Source organism: Lycium ferocissimum, chromosome 5, assembly GCF_029784015.1.
Source record: "Lycium ferocissimum isolate CSIRO_LF1 chromosome 5, AGI_CSIRO_Lferr_CH_V1, whole genome shotgun sequence".
Classification (NCBI taxonomy): domain Eukaryota; kingdom Viridiplantae; phylum Streptophyta; class Magnoliopsida; order Solanales; family Solanaceae; genus Lycium; species Lycium ferocissimum.
In genome coordinates this window covers 65474655-65492618 of record NC_081346.1, presented here as the reverse complement: position 1 = coordinate 65492618, position 17964 = coordinate 65474655, and the positions used below count along the sequence as shown (strand labels likewise).

The window sequence follows — 17964 nt, the reverse complement described above, 5'->3', positions numbered from 1 at the left end:
TTCTCTTTTGGTGTAAAAATCCCATTATTCCGACTGATGCTTAGCCTGTAGTGTTTGGAGTAGAAAAAATAACAAAAATGGTCCCTTATGTTTTGAGAGTAAGTTCAAAATAGTCCCTTAGTATGCATTGAACAATTTGTGTTCGTTGGATTTGACGAAAACCTTGGGAAAAAATGATCAAACCATAAACACCAAAAAGTCTCTATCAAATCCTATGTAACACAAAAAACAACACTAGACACTAAAAATAGCAAAAATTGCACCTCAAAAGCTGTCCTAGACTCTAGAAAATAAGGAAAAAATAATAAAATTACACTAAATTTGAGTTCCCGGTAATTTCCATTTTATTCATAGTTCCCGCCAAATCTAAAATATAAAATTAATAAATATTTGACGGGACTAAAAGTGTCAACATTTTCACAAATTTAAAGGACTAAAACTGTTCAGTGAATACTTAAGGGACTATATTAAATCCACCCTCAAACATAAGGAACCACAATTCATAATTGATTTTCATTTCTCAAAATCAAAGCGCCGTAACGGGGAACAAAGACCCCCCTACTCTCTGCTTCAAAAACCCAAAAGGCTAAAAAGATTGATATGGCGCTATACTCAGCAATTCGCAGAGCCTCTTATAAGTCCACAATTCCTCTTTCACTTCGCTCCATCGCTACTGCCACGTCATCCTATTCCTCCCCCGCCGTAAAAAATGGCAATTGCGGCAGCGTTTCTAGAAGCTTCTCGATTCCGTTGCTTCAGTATTACTACTCCACCAGTGCAGTGAAGAAGAAGAAGAGAAAACAACAGAGCTCCTTTGATGATATTCTTCTCCAAATCATCGATTCCGAAATCAAATTTGCACTGGATTCTGATTTCCATGAATGTGTAAGTTCCTCTTATTTGAATGCTCAGATTAAATATCAATATGAGTTCTGACTTTTGCTCAGCCTCTAGTGTTTACAATACAAGTATGCACCATGTTTGGTTTGAATTCAGGGAAACTTACACGTTTGTCCCGGCGGTCAAATATAATTACATTCCCTAGCCAAATAAATACTCACTCTGTCCCTATTTATGGGATATAATTTCCTTTCTTGTCCGTCACTTTCTCTTTTACTCTTTACGGCCACACAAATATTTATGACTTATTTTAGACTACAAGTTTCAAAAGACTTCCTTTTTTTTTTCTTAAACTCCATGCCAAGTCAAATTATATCACATAAATTGGGACGGAGGGAGTACGAAAATACACTATTTTAGATAAAATATACTCCCTCAGCACTATTTAAGTTACTTTTCTTTTTGGTCTATTCCAAAAATTTCGTAAGTTGATAATACTCTCCTGCTATATTTAATAAAAACATTTTGATACAATACATTTTTAACTATCCCCTTAAGATTCATGTCTTTATTTCTTAAAACTTAGTATTAAAACCACTTAAATTGGGGCGGAGATAATAAATTAATTGTAATATACAAAAGATATACATTTGTCGGCTATTATTTTGTTGCGCGACTATACGGTGTAAAAATCTCTGTTATCGCTTTTCTGACCTAGCGCTTGCCTCCGGTGGTGTCCTTCTCCTTTGTTTCTAAACTATTTGAATTTAAACAAATTCAGTCACCTCTGAAGACAGGTCCTTTCCCCCAATATCATGATAGGATCGACCAAGCCGCTGAATAATTATATGCCTTTAATAGCCTGCAATGGAATGTAACTATTTCATAGGGATGGGTATGCCGAATATCTCTTTATTTCTTGTAATATTAACCATAATTTGACCCCTTTGTCCATTTCAGTGTTTGGTTAGCTAGTTATGGCAATAAGTATATTTACAGCTCAAAGATTTGAAGTCTAGCTATTGCAATCAAAAGGTTCATACAAAAGAAAGGACAGTAGATGTAAGATAAGTTTGTGTCACTGCTTAAGCTCTAGTGGCACTAGTTATAACGCTCAACATTACAAATTAAGCTAGACTACAAATTAGTACGCCCCGCGTTCCAGTTTACTTGTGGCATCATTTTCTTTTTAGTTCATTTTAAAAAGAAAATCGAAGTTTTTTAAATTTAACTTCAAATTCCCATGTAATCCTTAATAATAAGCTTTTATAGCCATACAAATGTTATGACATTTTTAAGACCACAAGTTTCAAAAGTCTTATAGCCACACAAATGTTATGTCATGTTTAAAACCACAAATTTCAAAATCATTCCATGTTTTCTTATACCATACTCAATCAAATATGCCACATAGATTGAAACGGACTAGGTATGATATGAGCCGCTATTTAAACATGATAGAGTTATTAGTTTAGTGCTAATTTGTACTAAACTAATTCTTCTGTCATGTTTAAGTAGCCGCTCATATCAAACCGAGTGCCCCCTCCATTTTAATTTATGTGGCATAATGTGGTATAAGAAAAAATGAAATATGGTATAAGAAAAAATGAGATACATTTGAAATTTGTGATTTCAAAACATGACATAACATTTGTGTGACTATAAGTCTTTTGAAGCTTGTGGTCTTCAACATGTCATAACATTTGTATGACTATACAGAGTTGTTTGGTTGGTGGGATAAGGGATAACAATCCCGAGATAAAATTCCTGGATTATTTTATCCTCATTTGATTATGAGTATTAATTAGTCCTGGAACCATTTTGTAATGGTGGGATAAGCTAATTCCATGGTAGTCTATCCCATCCTGGTGATCAAACGAGCCCTAAAAGCTTGTTATTAAGGATTTCATGGGAAGTTTTAAGTTAAATTGTTTTTCCGAATTTAGAAAACTTCTATTCTTTTTTAAACGAACTAAAAAAAATGATGCCACAAGTAAACTGAAAAGCAGGGAGTACTAATTTGTATTATAGCTTAAATGTTTTGAACTTGTTACTCCCTCCGTTTCAATTTGTTTGTCTGGTTTTGACTCGACACGAGGTTTAAGAAAGTAAAGAAGACTTTTGGATCTTGTGGTCTTAAACTAAAGATATGTAAAATGTATCAAAATGCCCTTCAATCTTGTGGTCTTAAACATGCCACGTGAAAATTTGGAATTAAAGAGTTGGCAACAAAGGAAAGAGGCATTCTTTTTTAAACGGGCTAAAAAGGAAAGTAACACAAACAAATTGAAACAGAGGAAGTAATATTTTTCCTCTTTATTAGACGGAGAAAATGCTTTCGGGCGTTTGGTTAGTGAGTGGAAAAGTTTTATTTTTTTAAATAACATTTATTGAAAAGATTATTAATAAAGTTAGCCGATGCAATATGTGCTTTTAGGAAATTTTTGATTATTAAAGATTTATAATGTCTTAAGTGTAGATTGGGGTAGTAATATTAAGAAAAAAGTTGAGATAGTTGTGAAAGAATGACTTCTACCCATAAATGAGGGAGGTCATTTTCCTCGCTTTTTTTGAGAACCAAACACCAAAAACTGAGTTATTTTCTGAAAGACAATCCCCCCAAAAAATATTCTGTCGTACCAAACACAAAAAAAGACTTATGTCCATCAAGCTTATAATTTCTGCAGCGTTATGTACACCCTACTTTTATTTGAGCACCAGTATTGTTACCACCATTTTAACATCTCCAAAGACATGCATAGAATATCAAGAAATATGAATTTGTTCTGACCTTCTTAAAGTTCTTACTGATTTTTCAATGAAATGTTTTGGAAATTTATGGAGATTGTAAATTTAATTTTGATCAACTCATCCAAATGCTATCATGCCACAACTATCTTTAGACTGATGCTGATCACTGATTTCTTGATGTTTAAACTTGTAATGATTTTTATCCTCTTGTAGAAGGATACTAAGAGGTTTCCATGTGTATCCTTGCCAATTGTTCCAAAAGCTTAGAAATGTAATACTGTTGGAATTATGCTTATCTAATTTAAGGGGCTAAGGGCAGTCCATGAAATTGGGATGGGAACATAAGCCATTTGATTTTCTGGCAATTTTTTATTTTTTTTATGACAAGAGACCCTCAGCCGCTATCCTTCGGATAAGCACAGGGTAAACTCCGCGCCTGTGCAATAGCCTGCAAACCACACAAAAGAGATAACCCGCACTAAGCAAGCCCCATGCGACCTGGAAGGCAAATCCCCTGTTGTTGTAGGAAGGGGGTTTCGAACCAGAGACCTCCATTATGGAAGCCCCATGCTCAACCAACTGAGCCACCCTTGCAGGTTTTCTGATATTCAAATTATAAGGGATTCCCTGTTAACAAAAAGGTATTATATATTCTTGAAAAAAGATTAACTGCCAAAGTTGAAGGTCTAAAGGTTCACGAAGACCATAAATATGGTATCAAATTCAGTGACTAGTTTTAGTTGCCTCAGATTACCTATTTGATGCAAAATATACAATAAGGGAGATAAGCTTTGCATATGTTTCTCCCATCTGTGGTCTATATTCCAGTTTCTTAGAATGTAGTTATACACAGGGGCAGAGCTATGTAGAGACAAGGCTTCAACTGAATCCTCTTTGTCAAAAATTATACTGTATAAATTGGGGAAAAAATGAACATTTATATATAAATTGTTAAATCCCCTTAACATAGGAGAAGATTCCAGTGTAGCAGTAAAGTGCGTTAAAATATTGCTTTAAGTCATAAGTTCATATCCCGAGTGTAACAATTTAGCACTTTTTATTTCCCCTTAAATTCCTATCTACGTCACTGGTTATACGGACCACAAACTTAGTTGTTTTAGTTATTTATTTATAATCAAGAAATCTCCGATGGCCACACGGGTTTGAAGTTCGGTGGATAATGGACCTGTCCCTCCCACCCTTAAACTTAAATATCAGTATTTTTGTTGATTTTCACAAATATCTACTGTTAAGGCTGCTGATTGAAATGTAATAACGTTTGCGAAGTGATTGAAAAATAAGCACAACTAAACAGAGCAGCAAACAACCCGCCTCTTTTTCTTCTTCTCCGCTTCTATTATCTCTTTTTGTGTGTAACTACTCTCCCTTCTCATTGGCGAGTTCAACATCAGAGACTACTGTTTGGCCATCAGATGAATTATGCTCCAATTTATCCTTAGAAGTCGTAAGTTGCTCTGTGTTCTCGCAATTAAACTTGGCAACTTTAGGTTCTTTGGTAACATATGAGTTGAAGTGATGTAGAAGATGAGCTTCATCGGTTCTTCTGATCAACCCACATTTACTGATCCTTTTGGACATACTCCAATGACTTACCTAAATTTGTGAAAGGCACAAATACATCTAAAATTTTCAAACTCTCGGAACATATTTCAGATTTTGCTTGTTGAACGTCAATATTTAACTAATGTATTTGTTATTACTGTTAGTTAGTTTGACAAGTTAGAAACCAAACAAGACAGATACAAATCGCAAATTAAAGAATTGAGAGGAGGTATCCTCTTTTGACTAACAATCTATCAGAGTAAATTGAATGTATAGTCCTGAATATAATTAGTTATTTTCAATTCAGACTCCAGGACACGGTCACGGAGTTTAACTTGTATAAGTTCGAATTCTAGGACACGTTCATTGTGTTTGACTTGTCTAAGTTCAAATTTTAGGACACGGTCCTGATGTTTCATTGTAGCAACTTGACTTGTGTAAGTTCGAACTCTGGGACATGGTCATGGAGTTTCATTTGCAGCACTTCGAACTGTAGGAAAATTTCTGGAATTTGTGTTGCCATTTTTCAATTAATTTGCCGCATTTTAAGCTCTGGCAATATTTCAACTACTTTGCAAATAGCTGGCTGTGTTTTAGTTAACAATCCTAAAAGTGGCTACCTGGTATCTTTTTACCTTTTTGTGTTTTGGAAGGGCTCAAACCCATGACCTGTGCCTAAGTCACACATCACAAGCTGCGATCTCACCATTAAAACAAAGTCCCGTGGGCCGTTTAGCTGCTTCTTATAAGTGTAAATTATTGCAAATGCGCATATCAATCCACAATTTGTCTCTAATAATACTGGAATGGAGTGTTATCAAACACACTTACCACTTATTGGCACCAGTCGGTTGATATTTCCCCTTTATGTAGGTTGTGGACACCCCGGATGACTTTCCTTTTAAGGTTCAAGATATATCAGGAAAAAAAGTTGTTGTTCTTACGAGAGATTATGGAGAAGAGACCATAAATATTGTAGTGGACATGCCTAATGCCGGATGTGAAAATGCTGAAGATGATGCTGTTAACAGTGAGGAAGAGAGTGAGCCACAACCTTCGGTTCCGTTGTCTGTCATCGTGTCAAAAGAAAATGGTTCGTCACTAGAGTTTGATGTGAGAGCTTTTCCAAATAAAATTTCAATTTGTGGCATATCCATCAACGAGCCAAAAAGTTCAAGCAATCAGCTAGACTATAGAGGGCCTGCTTTCTCGTAAGTACTTATTGTATGATGGAGTTGGTTTGGAGCCACTTTTTTATACTAATTACCCAAGTTGTGTTGTCTTCTTTTCAGACTTCTAAATGAAAGTCTACAGAAGTCTTTCTATGAATATCTTGAAGTCAGAGGGCTGAATAGCAGCACTGCTAACTTTTTGCTGGAGTATATAATTAGCAAAGACACCAAGGAATACATCCGGTGGCTTAAAAATATCAAGAATTTTTTCGAGAAGTAGCGTCCCTTTTTCATGAATATGTAGAACCTGGTGAGCCTAACTGCTTTTGTTTTGATTTATTAATAGCAATGATTTGTGATATATGCTCAGTCTTTTGCTAAATATGTTTTAACCATCAGTTACTTTTACTTTAGTTCTTACTATCTCCAGCTTTTTCTTCTGAGCAGGTCTTTAGTTGATGGTGTTCTTGCTGAAGAAACATTTGGTTAATGTCACATGATAGATGATGATGGATGGAATGTCAACGTTGGTAAGAAATGGCAATAGTTATAACCGGAGCAAACTTCTTCGCAGTAGTGCTGGTTATAATAATAGCATCACTGGAGGCAATCCTTGTACAAATTAGAATATTTTTCTTTTTGTGATTTTGTTCAATGGATTAGATTTCTTCTCAGAAAGATGAAATAATAATGTTATTGCATGAATTGGGCAACTTTCTTAAGCTGCAGCAGATACAAGTGGGCAATTTGCACGATTGCGGATTCGGAGGTGGTTTTTAATTTTTGCCGCTTAAATTGCTGGTCTTTAATTTTTACCCTTCACCTAAAATACCCCGAGGTTCTGGGTTCAAACCCCGGCTCAGTAAAAAAAAAAAAAATTAATTTTGCATGGCAGAATTTCCTAGCAAAACTAGGCCTATTCGAGCAAAAGTTAGACTTAAGGCCTAACTTTTGTAGAATTTCAGCGGAGTAAGGAAAAAAAAAAATTCCTGCGTTGCAAACTTTTGCCTTAAGGCAGAATTTTTGCGAAGCCTTGCCTTGTGATTTTTTTTTATTTTTTATTATTGACTGGGGTTCGAACCCAGAACCTCGGGATATTTTCGATCATTTTTTTAAGCGAAGGCCAAAAATTAGAGACCAGCGCCTTTGAAGGACTATCCGTGCCAAAAAATGGATACGGGTATCATCTTAAGATACAATATCATACACATTCGACATGAGAGAAAGCGAGCAGCGGATCGCCCTTCTCTTGGAGGGCACATTATTTGTGGAACTTATTGATTTTCTTGGTGGGGAATTTGGTTTTGCGTAGTCAATAATGACATTAGGCGAGCTGTTCTAAGAACTTTAGCACGATTCAGGGGGCTAATCCAAAATAACAAAAAGGCGTTTTTGAAAGGAGAAAAAAAAAATGAGTTGGGGCGTTTTAGCCATGAGTAATACTTTGCTTAATTTTGCTTAATTTATGCATTAACTTCATTTTATACACGTATAAACAATACATGTATTACATCACTTAATAGCATAAATGTTCTTCAAAGTTACAGTTCTGAGATGATTTTAGCGTACCGAGGGCTATGTTACCTGTTTAATTAGTCATCTCTTGCTTATTATCTCATGTAATTTTGATAATATTCGTTGTATTGATTTTAAAATTGTTATAACCATAAACTACTGCCATTTTAGTAAGTTGTATAGTTTGATAGATCTATATTATTAGCGAATTGTCATGAAACCTTTCCCAGACATGTAACGAGGGTTAACTAACCAGAACTGGTGAATAAAAGCATGAATGACACGGAAAGGCTTTTATTTTTGCTTTTAATTTATTTTATTCAACTGTTAATTCTCTTCAATCAAGAATAAGATAGAAATATTTTTCTTCAATAATGATTGCTTGATATTTGCCATCTCCCACTAGCATGTAAGCTTGGGCAAACAAAACGAAATGACCTATCATTTTCCGTCTCTACTGAGATTTGAATCTAATCTTCCACAACTTGCATCTGTTTCATTGATCTTATAGGTAACATCCTTGAGTTCCAAAAACATCTTTATATATAATTTCCAAGTGATCTCCTGGAAGTAGTACTCTATTTTACTCCATCGACCATCTTGTGAGGTCAATTGCGTACCTAGCTTTAAGTTTTTGATAGAAAAAATGAGTTCCAACTTACTAAAATCTCGTAAATTTTAACAGTGCTGAGATGTGGAATCACCATGACTAAATTGAAAAGAAAAAGATTTCCACAAAAACGTATAAATAGCCAACGTAATCATAAAGTAATTTGATGGAAATCATTGTAATAACAAAATTAAACATAATACACAAGAAAGGTTGAGTAATATATATTAATTAAAAACTAGAAAATTGTAAAAGTAGATTGTTTACTCTTGGAAAATATGTCAATGTTAGTAAAAAATCTAGAAAATGTAAAGATAACAAGTTAACTGTTATAAATATTATTTAATTATGGATGTCTATTTATAGGAGAAACTTTAGGGTTTTGTGACTTTAACTTTTCGACTTTTAAGTTAACTTTCTCCTATAAATAGAGATGTTCTCTTCATTGTATAGAATCCCTAACAAGAGAAATAAAAGAATTCTCCTCTCTTCTCTCTTTCTCTATTATATTTTTGTTCTTGCTTTATTATTTTATAACACGTTATCAGCACAAGACTTTATTATTTTGTATTTGATTTTCTGTTTCAGGTGCAATTCTTGAAAAGGGAAAAAGTTTAAAGTCACGATACCCTTTATTGGGATAAGGTTTGAATTTGGAATTGTATTTGTCCACTGTTCAAGCAACCTTTTGTATGCCTTCTTTCTTAACTAGAATTGTCGATACATATAAGATGTAATTTTTCAATGCCTTTTCAATTCATTAGTCCATTATAATCTTTGGGATGTTTTATTGACATATGGAAGCACACCATCCATCATAACGGTAAGCAACGTGACCTATTTAAATATGATCATGAAATATATAGCACTTCAGATCTCACTGATTCAATAAATTTTGAAACCGAAGTCATCAAAAGCATATTGCCAATAATTTGCAGGAAGGGAATCATTTGGTTTTGGATTATTTATATCTCAATCATTCACGAAGAACAATATTGTTAAGAGAAATTATGATGTTAATATCCTTAAATGGTTAAATGAGGTTACAAGAAATATAAGGTCACCGAAGTGACATTATTTGTTTATGCCGTGTTATGGCTAAATTCATTTATGCCTATATAACCACCTATGGTAATATTTTTATAGATTTATTGTCATTTAAAAGAAGATATATAAGAGAATAATTATCTATATTTATGCCTTAATTTGCTCCTGAAGTAGCAATATCTTAAAAGAGGTCCTAAGTGATCATAATTTTATATGGTTGAGACACGTTTAGATGATTATGTTCTATTCTTGAAGAATGAGAACTTTTGATAAATTTTACAATACATATCCATTCCCTGAAATGAATGTGATGATATTTAGTAAAGATTATAAATACAAACGTGCTCTTGGTTGTGAAAATATCACGCCTCACCTGCGAATATGGAATATAATAATTGAGAAAAGATATTCTAAATATTTTATATTTTATTCCGAAAGTAATAAACCGTAAATGTCTCCCAAAGTAGCAAATTAAAATCTTCTCCTGAAGTAGCAAATTTTGGACTTTACTCCTGAAGCAGTAAAACATTAAACTTTACTCTTGAAATAGTAAATCTGATATTTACTCTCAAAGTAGTAAGACTCTGAAATTTACTCTTAAAGTAGTAAATATGAAATTTACTCCCGAAGTAGTAAGACTCTGAAATTACTCCCGAAGTGGTAAATTTTTTTTTAACTTTACGCTTGAAGTAGAATTTTAAACTTTACTCCTTAAGTAGTAAAACTTTGAACTTTATTCTCGAAGTGGTAAGACTTTGAACTTTACTCTTGGCTTTGTAGGATATGTGATCTGGTTGGTTATCAAAATTTGGCATGCTTATTTTTACCTTTTTCATTCAAAGGTAATCGTATTTACCAAGCCAAAAGCTTATGTTACTGCTATAACTTAATGTATATGAAATAGTTAAAAAATGTATGCTTAAAAGAATGATCTAGTCACATAATAATTGTTTTTCCTAAAATCATTTTAAATGTTCTAGCAGATTGTTATGCCTATGGTATATTTTTGTTGGGTAATTATTACCTCAATCTGATTAGCACCAGTTATACTATTTGTTCAAAGTGAAGTTATAATATTATAGGATGCATGTTGTACTGCTGCGTGATAAAGTATCGACTATGATGTGATAACATTCTTGTGAAAATAATGTACTGCTTAGTGAGTTTAAATTATTAAACAGGAATATGGAAATTGATTAGAGCAACTACTGACGATAATTATTTAGTATGAGTCCTTTTCTTTTCGGGTATAGGAGATACGTATGGTTACCCATTGAAACGTCACTAAATTATCATGATGTGTCAAAATTTATCTTAGAGGGATACAATTGAGTTGGATTAAAAGTCAACTATGCTTTTCACCAAATATTTTGATATTTGTTGTTCTTTTATGATAAAAATTAATTGCATTCCTGCTTGATAGTCCATTGTCCCACATATTTTGTTAAGAGCAAATGAAAAAGGATATAAATATTATTTTGTGGTATGAAGGTCAATGATACACGTATCTGTCTTACGTCAAATCATCTTGGATACTTTTATTATGTATCATTTTAAGGAAAAGAAAACAAATTTTGTAAAATACTTTCTATTATGACCACATTAATATATTATATTTAATTGCTGAATAAAGAAATACTTATGTGGTTGCCTCTTTGATACAAACTATTCGGATGTTAATGGGTATTCCCCTGAAGGAGATATTTACCATAGAAGTTGATGATAGAAGTATCAAAGACTGTATAACTTAACGTTTACTTTTTGTCATGTATAAATTTAAGAATGTCTTTAAATATTCATTTGGTTGCATTGTGTTTTTGTCATGACACTAGCGATGTCAATGTAATATTTGACAATACTAAATCAATTAAGGGCTCCCAGAAGAGCTAATTATTTATCTAAGATCACGGCACTAGTAGTGTCCAAACAATATGTGATTATGGAGAATAAATTAAAGGCTCCCCAAGAGTTTATATACCGTTTTGTAATTCTTTCTGATTGTACTACACAAAGTTGTTATGATCGAAACACAAGTTGTAGTAACTCTAAGTTTACTAAAGTAAATCATGACTATCATATTGAAGCTATAAATGATGGGAGGATTAAATATCTTCAATATTATAGTATGTGAAAGGTTACACGCCTTGTTCTTCAAAGTGTACTACAATATAAGCATGATGAAATCACATGTCACGGTAACTAGAAGTTTATCGATGCGAAAAATAATTCATGTCTTAGTAAATCGTGGTTTACTAAAACAAATACTTTATGGCATGTAAATACGAAGTTTACTAGTATAGATAATTTTATCGGCTGGCATGAGCAATTTGGCCATCCCGATTCAAATATGATGTGCAGATTGAATATTCGACATATATTAGAGAACCAGAAGATTCTTCAAGAATTTATTTTTGTTGCTTGTTCTCATGATAAGTGGATTATACTGGCTAATGTTGGGATTGAATTTCTAACTGCAAAAAAAAATATAAAGGTGAAAATGGGCCGTTCACCTATTATGTGATGTCTCGAATAGATGCATCGATAAGGCAATACATATGTGTTTATTGTCAACTGCTAGCTTGACGTATGCAAAGTTACTTGCTCAAAATAATTGAGTTGAGAGCACAGTTTTTAGAGTATGTAATCAAGATAATTCATCTTGTTAATGCTAGTTTATATTCAAGCTGGTTTGGCATTGAATGCCTCCGATAAATAGCTAAACCATTGTTTATGAGAACAAAGCTTCATGTGGTGGTTTGAGATATGATATATTGTATACAACATCATTTGTATGCTTCAGACCAACAAATTATGATAATTCTCCCTTCATAATTAGTTCAGGGTTAGGAACCAGCTATTTCCGTCTAATAGTTTACTAGTGTGTGGTATATGATTAATTAATCTACCATGATGCACAAAGATGGATTCCCCCAAAGAAGATGGGATATATGTTAGTTTTTCTAACATAGGGGGAGAGAATAAGCAACTGAGAAATATGTTATGAATTATCATTAGTATGATCCTCATTCAAAAGATAATTCAACTCAAATGCTAGAAGCATTTGCTGACCCAAAATTAATTTCTAATTTCAGGCATAAAATGCTTCTATTAAATTCATGTTCCGAAGGACGAGTCTATAGTACGCATGCGCAAGCGTGGTAGACTAATCGGTTCCAAATGCAATAATCATTGAAAAAAGAGAGGAGCAAATGATCAATGATCATTATAAGGAGGTAATGTGCTCTTGAAGAGCCTATGACATAACACTTCATGAAACCTTATGAGAGGTTAGGTACCTAAAAATAATGGAAGTGATGAGATCTCAATAAGTTATGTCCTATTGCAAACCGATACAAGATAATATATCGTCGACGATATCTTTGGTACAATATAGCGCATTATTGAAAAAGTTTGTGAGGATCTAAATTTTACGTCTATTAAAAGCATGCTAACGTAGAAATTATTATCAAGTGAAATGATGCATCTTGGTAAGTGTAAAGCTTATTGGACATGTTGTTCAGACACCAGAAGATGTCACATATTTAAATAGAAATAGATGTTGTCACAACCTATGTGAAATACTTGACAAAACTATATGAAAATTCGAAGAATTTTAAATGCAGAAGCATATACAAGTTGTAGAAATTTGTTCATAATTCTCATATGAATTAAGTGAAGCAAGGTGAACGCGATTTTATCACCTTAATGAATATTTACAAAAATTAAGGGCACAAATGACTCTATTTATCCTTATGACTTTGTAAAACTCAAAATGTCATATTATTAGTGCAAGTTGATTACTTGAATATTATTGAAACTCTTGAAGAGTTCTCAAAAGCAATTTATTATGTTGAAAGAAGTTGAAAATGAGAAACTTACTGAAATTTTTGGTCCTGAAGTGCCATATCTTTATGCAATTAATGCAGTTATATATTTTTCTATGAGTATGAGGGATTATAGTCATACGATGTTGTTCTACATGACAGTCAAATCATATAAAGGTAACATCCCGGTATAAAGCAAGTCAAAAATGCACTTGAGTGATTTCAATAATATTATATACCAATGCAACTCTATCCAAAAACCGAAGATGCGAAGCATACATAGCCATGATTAAAGAGAGGATTCATAAATGCCTGAGGCAAGTTTCACCAAAGTTGTTCCTCACACACGAGCTCCAAAAGAATGGTGATATCAACGTGCAAGAGATTTGTCGGACGATAATATAGTAATTTATTCACCAAGTCTCTACCACTCGAAACTTTTGAGATGGCGCTTAAGATTGAGATGTGAAGATTCAAGTTTTTTGGATTGAAGTTCTCATCGGGGAGAGTTAATACGCGTTGTACTCTTTTTCCCTTTCAAGGTTTTTGTCCTTTGGGTTTTTTGCTTGTAAGGGTTTTAATGAGAGCAACCAAATAGCGTATTATCGAAATGTGTACTCTTTTTTCCTTCACTAGATTTTTTTTCCCGCTGGGTTTTTTTCTAGTAAGGTTTTTAACGCATATTATCTACCAAATAGACATCAAGGGGGAGTGTTATAAATATTATTTAATTATGGATGTCTATCTTTAGGAGAAACTTTAGGGTTTGTGACTTTGGCACCAAGTTAACTTTCTCCTATAAATAGAGATGTTCTCTTCATTGTATAGAATCCCTAACAAGAGAAATAAAAGAATTCTCCTCTCTTCTCTCTTTCTCTATTATATTTTTGTTCTTGCTTTATTATTTTATAACATTAACAACATTATAACAACTAACAAGGTAAAGATAATAACAAGTCTTATAACAACTAACAAGGTAAAGATAATACGAAGTCTAACATAGTTACTATACATAGGTGAATATAACTCGCGCATTTTCAGCTCGTTCTCAACCGTCAACCGTTTTTATTATGGATTGAAAATTGGTTAACTCGTATTTACTCATATATTTTAAATGAGTAAGTTGAATAGGGGTTTATACAGACAGGTTGAGGGGGTCAACTAAATCTGGTTGTAAATTGTAATTGCCATCACTAGTTCTTTCTCTCAAATAAACGGCAACAAGTCAACAGCGAAGAGCAAGGATATATAACGATCACATTGGTCCCCTCAAAGAATTAATTGTAGTGGTCTCTCTAATTCCTACGCGGTTCCTTCAAACTATGAGTTCATGCCTGTTAGTTATGCAATTTCCAAGGGATTTCTTGGAAGTAGTAGTAGTAGTACTCTTGTCTGACTTACAATAAGGTTAATTGCGAATAAATTGAAGTACTAGATGGTTAAGACTTTTACACTGTCCAATTATATATATATATTTACTAATTGGTGAAACATTTCTACTATGTCCCTACAACTCTGTCTGTCTGTTAGTAAGATAAGTTAGATCTAGATCGGCTAATTGTTCTCGGATAGTACCAACGCAAGTAAAGATTTTTCGATTGCTAAATGTATCAAGACCTTTGGTAGTAAAAAAAATGAATGTTGTATTTTCAAGATTGAGTTTCATATTTGACTAAATCTCGTAATGGTCAAAAAATAGGCCTTTTAAATTACAGGCCTAGCAAAAAAATAATTGAGATAGGATTTTATAGGATCTCCCCCCTTTCGAAATTTGATGTTCATCTGGCTCAAATAGATACACCAAATAAGGAGAAAAGTTCTCGTTTTCAAACTTAGCACTGCAAATAATAGTTATAGTAAAACATGAAAAATGTAACATAGCAAGCCGTTAGCTTTTATGCATTGATATTGTCAAAAACAATTCTCAATCAGATCACTTAAAAGGCATTCCGTGTAATTAGATGTAAAAAAACAAAACTATTAACCTGAAAATAAGATAATAAGTAACATTTCACAACATGTTTTATTACAAGTCAGCGGATAGAAGTTAAATCCAAGTTTTCGTACCATGTACTTGAGAGTAGACTCAAGGAGACTTTGTATTCAATATTCATGGGAACGCACGGTTCTTTTGCAGTGTTGAAGTGTTCATGCTCAAACCAAACAAAACACAACTTGCGCAAAAAATACAACATTAATGATTTTGATGAAGATCAATCATTTCTACTTAATTTTTGCACGATATATTAATTTTAGTTTCAGGAATATAAGATACTCTCATACTCCCTCCGATTCAATTTATGTGGCTTGATTCGGTGCAAATTTGGACTCAGAATTCTCAATTTTTTTTTGAAATAAAATATATGTATATATTTAGAGCCTACATAAAAAATATTATAAATCACTATAGTTAATAATTCAAAATATTTAGAAAGTATTTGAAAAAACTGTGATAAAAAAATAGTATATCTTTTGACTCTCTACATAGATCATTATTACACACAAATTGAAAGTTCTACTGGCATTTCCAAGAATCAAAAAAGAATTTACGTATGATCACATGTTGTAGTCGAACGCTTGTATAACTCGCTAGTCAACTGGCTACCTTCCAAATCAACAGGAAGCATCCAGGTTGTTACTGAATCAATAGGAAGCATCCAGGTTGTTACTGAATTATAAGGACAATTTCTAGTCGATTAGGTATACGAAAAAGAAAATTAACAACAAGTGAAAGACTTCGACGCCAAAGACTTCGAAGCCTATAAAGTCTTGTATCGTCGTCTTCCTCTTGGAAGTTACCCATTATTTAATTTCCATCCAAGAAAAAAAACCAAGATATGGCAATTCTCCTAACGAACACCATGAGACATTTCACCCACCCAAAACATCCAATAACACTACATGATGATACCATTAACCCTAAATATTTGTGTGAGGGTTGCATGACCTATGGCTCAGGAAAAAGATATTACTGCCATGATTGCACCTTTAACCTGCATGAATACTGTGCGACATGTCCGCGAAATCTCTCGTCTTTCATGCATCCCCACCATTTACTCACGCTCGTTGGACGCGATCACCTGCCTGATCGCGTCTGCAAAGTCTGTTGCGACCCTATCGAAGGCCTATCTTATAGGTGTGCGCTTTGTGAATTCAACGTCCACCCTATATGTACTCTCTTGCCAGACACACTCAAGCATATCCTACATCAGGTAACCTAGAAACCAAGTTAACTATCTTGGGGATGTGTGGTATTCCATCTATGATCTGTTTGACACTCGTTCCTTTTTAGTAAATTAAATCTGAAAAAGAATGATGTCTTTTTATATTTACTAACAATTTAATTTTTAATTTTATCCTTCAGGAGATGATATATACCCGTACGTAGATTTAAAACCACAAGCTTGAGAAGTCTTCTTTTTTCTCTTAAACTCTATGCCCCGGCCGGTCAAACACCTTCACATAAATTGAAATAATGAATAGATTCTTTTAATTATACAATTGTTTACACCAGATTTGTTCCTCAAATTAGTGCACCTTTTATTTGGTGAAAAGTTGTATATCAAGTAAATATTATTAATAAGCTTTATCGAGTAAATGAGAGAATATTTTATTTGGTGAAAAACAATAGAAATATTATTTGATGAAAGAAAATATTTATCGAGTAAATACTAGTCATGACTTGACATGGAATTTTTTTAAGAAACAAAGAAAGATTTTGTAAAAATTTGTAAATTGAATGACCATTTGAAAAATTCAAAAGTTTAGTGGGTGATATGCGACATGCGACGTCATCTTTCCAACATCGGAAAATTGATTTTCTGGCTGAAATAACTTTCGATGAAGGTTGTGTTAAATTGGATAATCTTATAACTATAAAAAAGAAAATCAAAAAGTGACTTTACTACGTTATTACCATTAGTGGAATAACCATTTAAGTTATTTAACTCCCTCTTTTATGAGAAAGGTTTTTTATGCTAGAGAGAGAACAATGATCTTGAATTTTTTTTGTGATCGCTTTACCTTCTAAACTGTTATTTCAAAATTAACTTCGCTAATCTTGACAAATTATATTTTAGCTCTTCAATATCCCATTAAACCAATTAAAATAGCATGTCAAGATCTATATCATTTTAATTTGATGATGATATTGTCATTAATTCAGCGGCATCCTTTAAGGCTTTTGGGCTCATCTCAACCAGCTGGAAATTGTGCTGTTTGTAGAGAAGCATGTGATGCTTCTTCATGGCGTTATAGGTGTGCACTATGTGAATTTGATATTCATATAGGTTGTGTGACGGTACAATGTATAAATACATCGACCCATCGAGGAATTCCTACGTATGTTCCACCGTATGTATTTCCTCAGCAACAATATTTGGGTGGTTATGCTTATTGGAATCCTAGCCCCAACACTTTTCCTGGTCCATCTAATATGCATCATTATAACTACAATACGCCACAACCACAACTCCACCAACAACATCAAGGTCCCGGACAAGCGCAAACTCATAATGGTGGAAGTGGTGGACGAATTAGGCAAGTGATGTTTGATCTGGTGAAAGCAATTGCAATTGGGGTGGTTTCCAATATGATATTTGGGGTGGATGTGTCTCCATTTTTTGCATTTTGATATAACTGC

General features: G+C 33.3%; 2 protein-coding genes across 3 annotated transcripts; both read left to right on the top strand.

Moving 5' to 3' along the window:
* The first annotated feature begins 509 nt into the window (after positions 1 to 509).
* On the top strand, positions 510 to 6995 carry LOC132057101 (uncharacterized protein At2g39795, mitochondrial-like). 2 transcript variants are annotated; one of them, XM_059449547.1, is made up of 4 exons: positions 510 to 885; positions 6028 to 6365; positions 6447 to 6636; positions 6774 to 6995. In XM_059449547.1, exons 1-3 carry the CDS (start codon positions 601 to 603, stop codon positions 6604 to 6606), a joined length of 783 nt encoding a protein of 260 aa, XP_059305530.1. In that variant the 5' UTR covers positions 510 to 600; the 3' UTR covers positions 6607 to 6636; positions 6774 to 6995. The 2 variants fall into 2 exon arrangements, with proteins under 2 accessions (XP_059305530.1, XP_059305531.1); XM_059449548.1 differs by lacking the exon at positions 6774 to 6995 and having other exon boundaries at positions 6447 to 6689.
* A 9089-nt stretch (positions 6996 to 16084) lies between these two features.
* On the top strand, positions 16085 to 17958 carry LOC132058477 (protein VACUOLELESS GAMETOPHYTES-like). The gene is made up of 2 exons (XM_059450965.1): positions 16085 to 16534; positions 17488 to 17958. Exons 1-2 carry the CDS (start codon positions 16160 to 16162, stop codon positions 17953 to 17955), a joined length of 843 nt encoding a protein of 280 aa, XP_059306948.1. The 5' UTR covers positions 16085 to 16159; the 3' UTR covers positions 17956 to 17958.
* Positions 17959 to 17964: the final 6 nt, after the last annotated feature.

Excerpts from the sequence above, each read along its gene's own strand:
- LOC132057101 (XM_059449547.1), top strand. The coding sequence starts at position 601 with ATGGCGCTATACTCAGCAATTCGCAGAGCCTCTTATAAGTCCACAATT. Across the intron at positions 886-6,027 it reads ATTCTGATTTCCATGAATGT|GTTGTGGACACCCCGGATGA; the intron begins GTAAGTTCCTCT and ends CCCTTTATGTAG. Across the intron at positions 6,366-6,446 it reads TATAGAGGGCCTGCTTTCTC|ACTTCTAAATGAAAGTCTAC; the intron begins GTAAGTACTTAT and ends TCTTCTTTTCAG.
- LOC132058477 (XM_059450965.1), top strand. The coding sequence starts at position 16,160 with ATGGCAATTCTCCTAACGAACACCATGAGACATTTCACCCACCCAAAA. Across the intron at positions 16,535-17,487 it reads TCAAGCATATCCTACATCAG|CGGCATCCTTTAAGGCTTTT; the intron begins GTAACCTAGAAA and ends TCATTAATTCAG.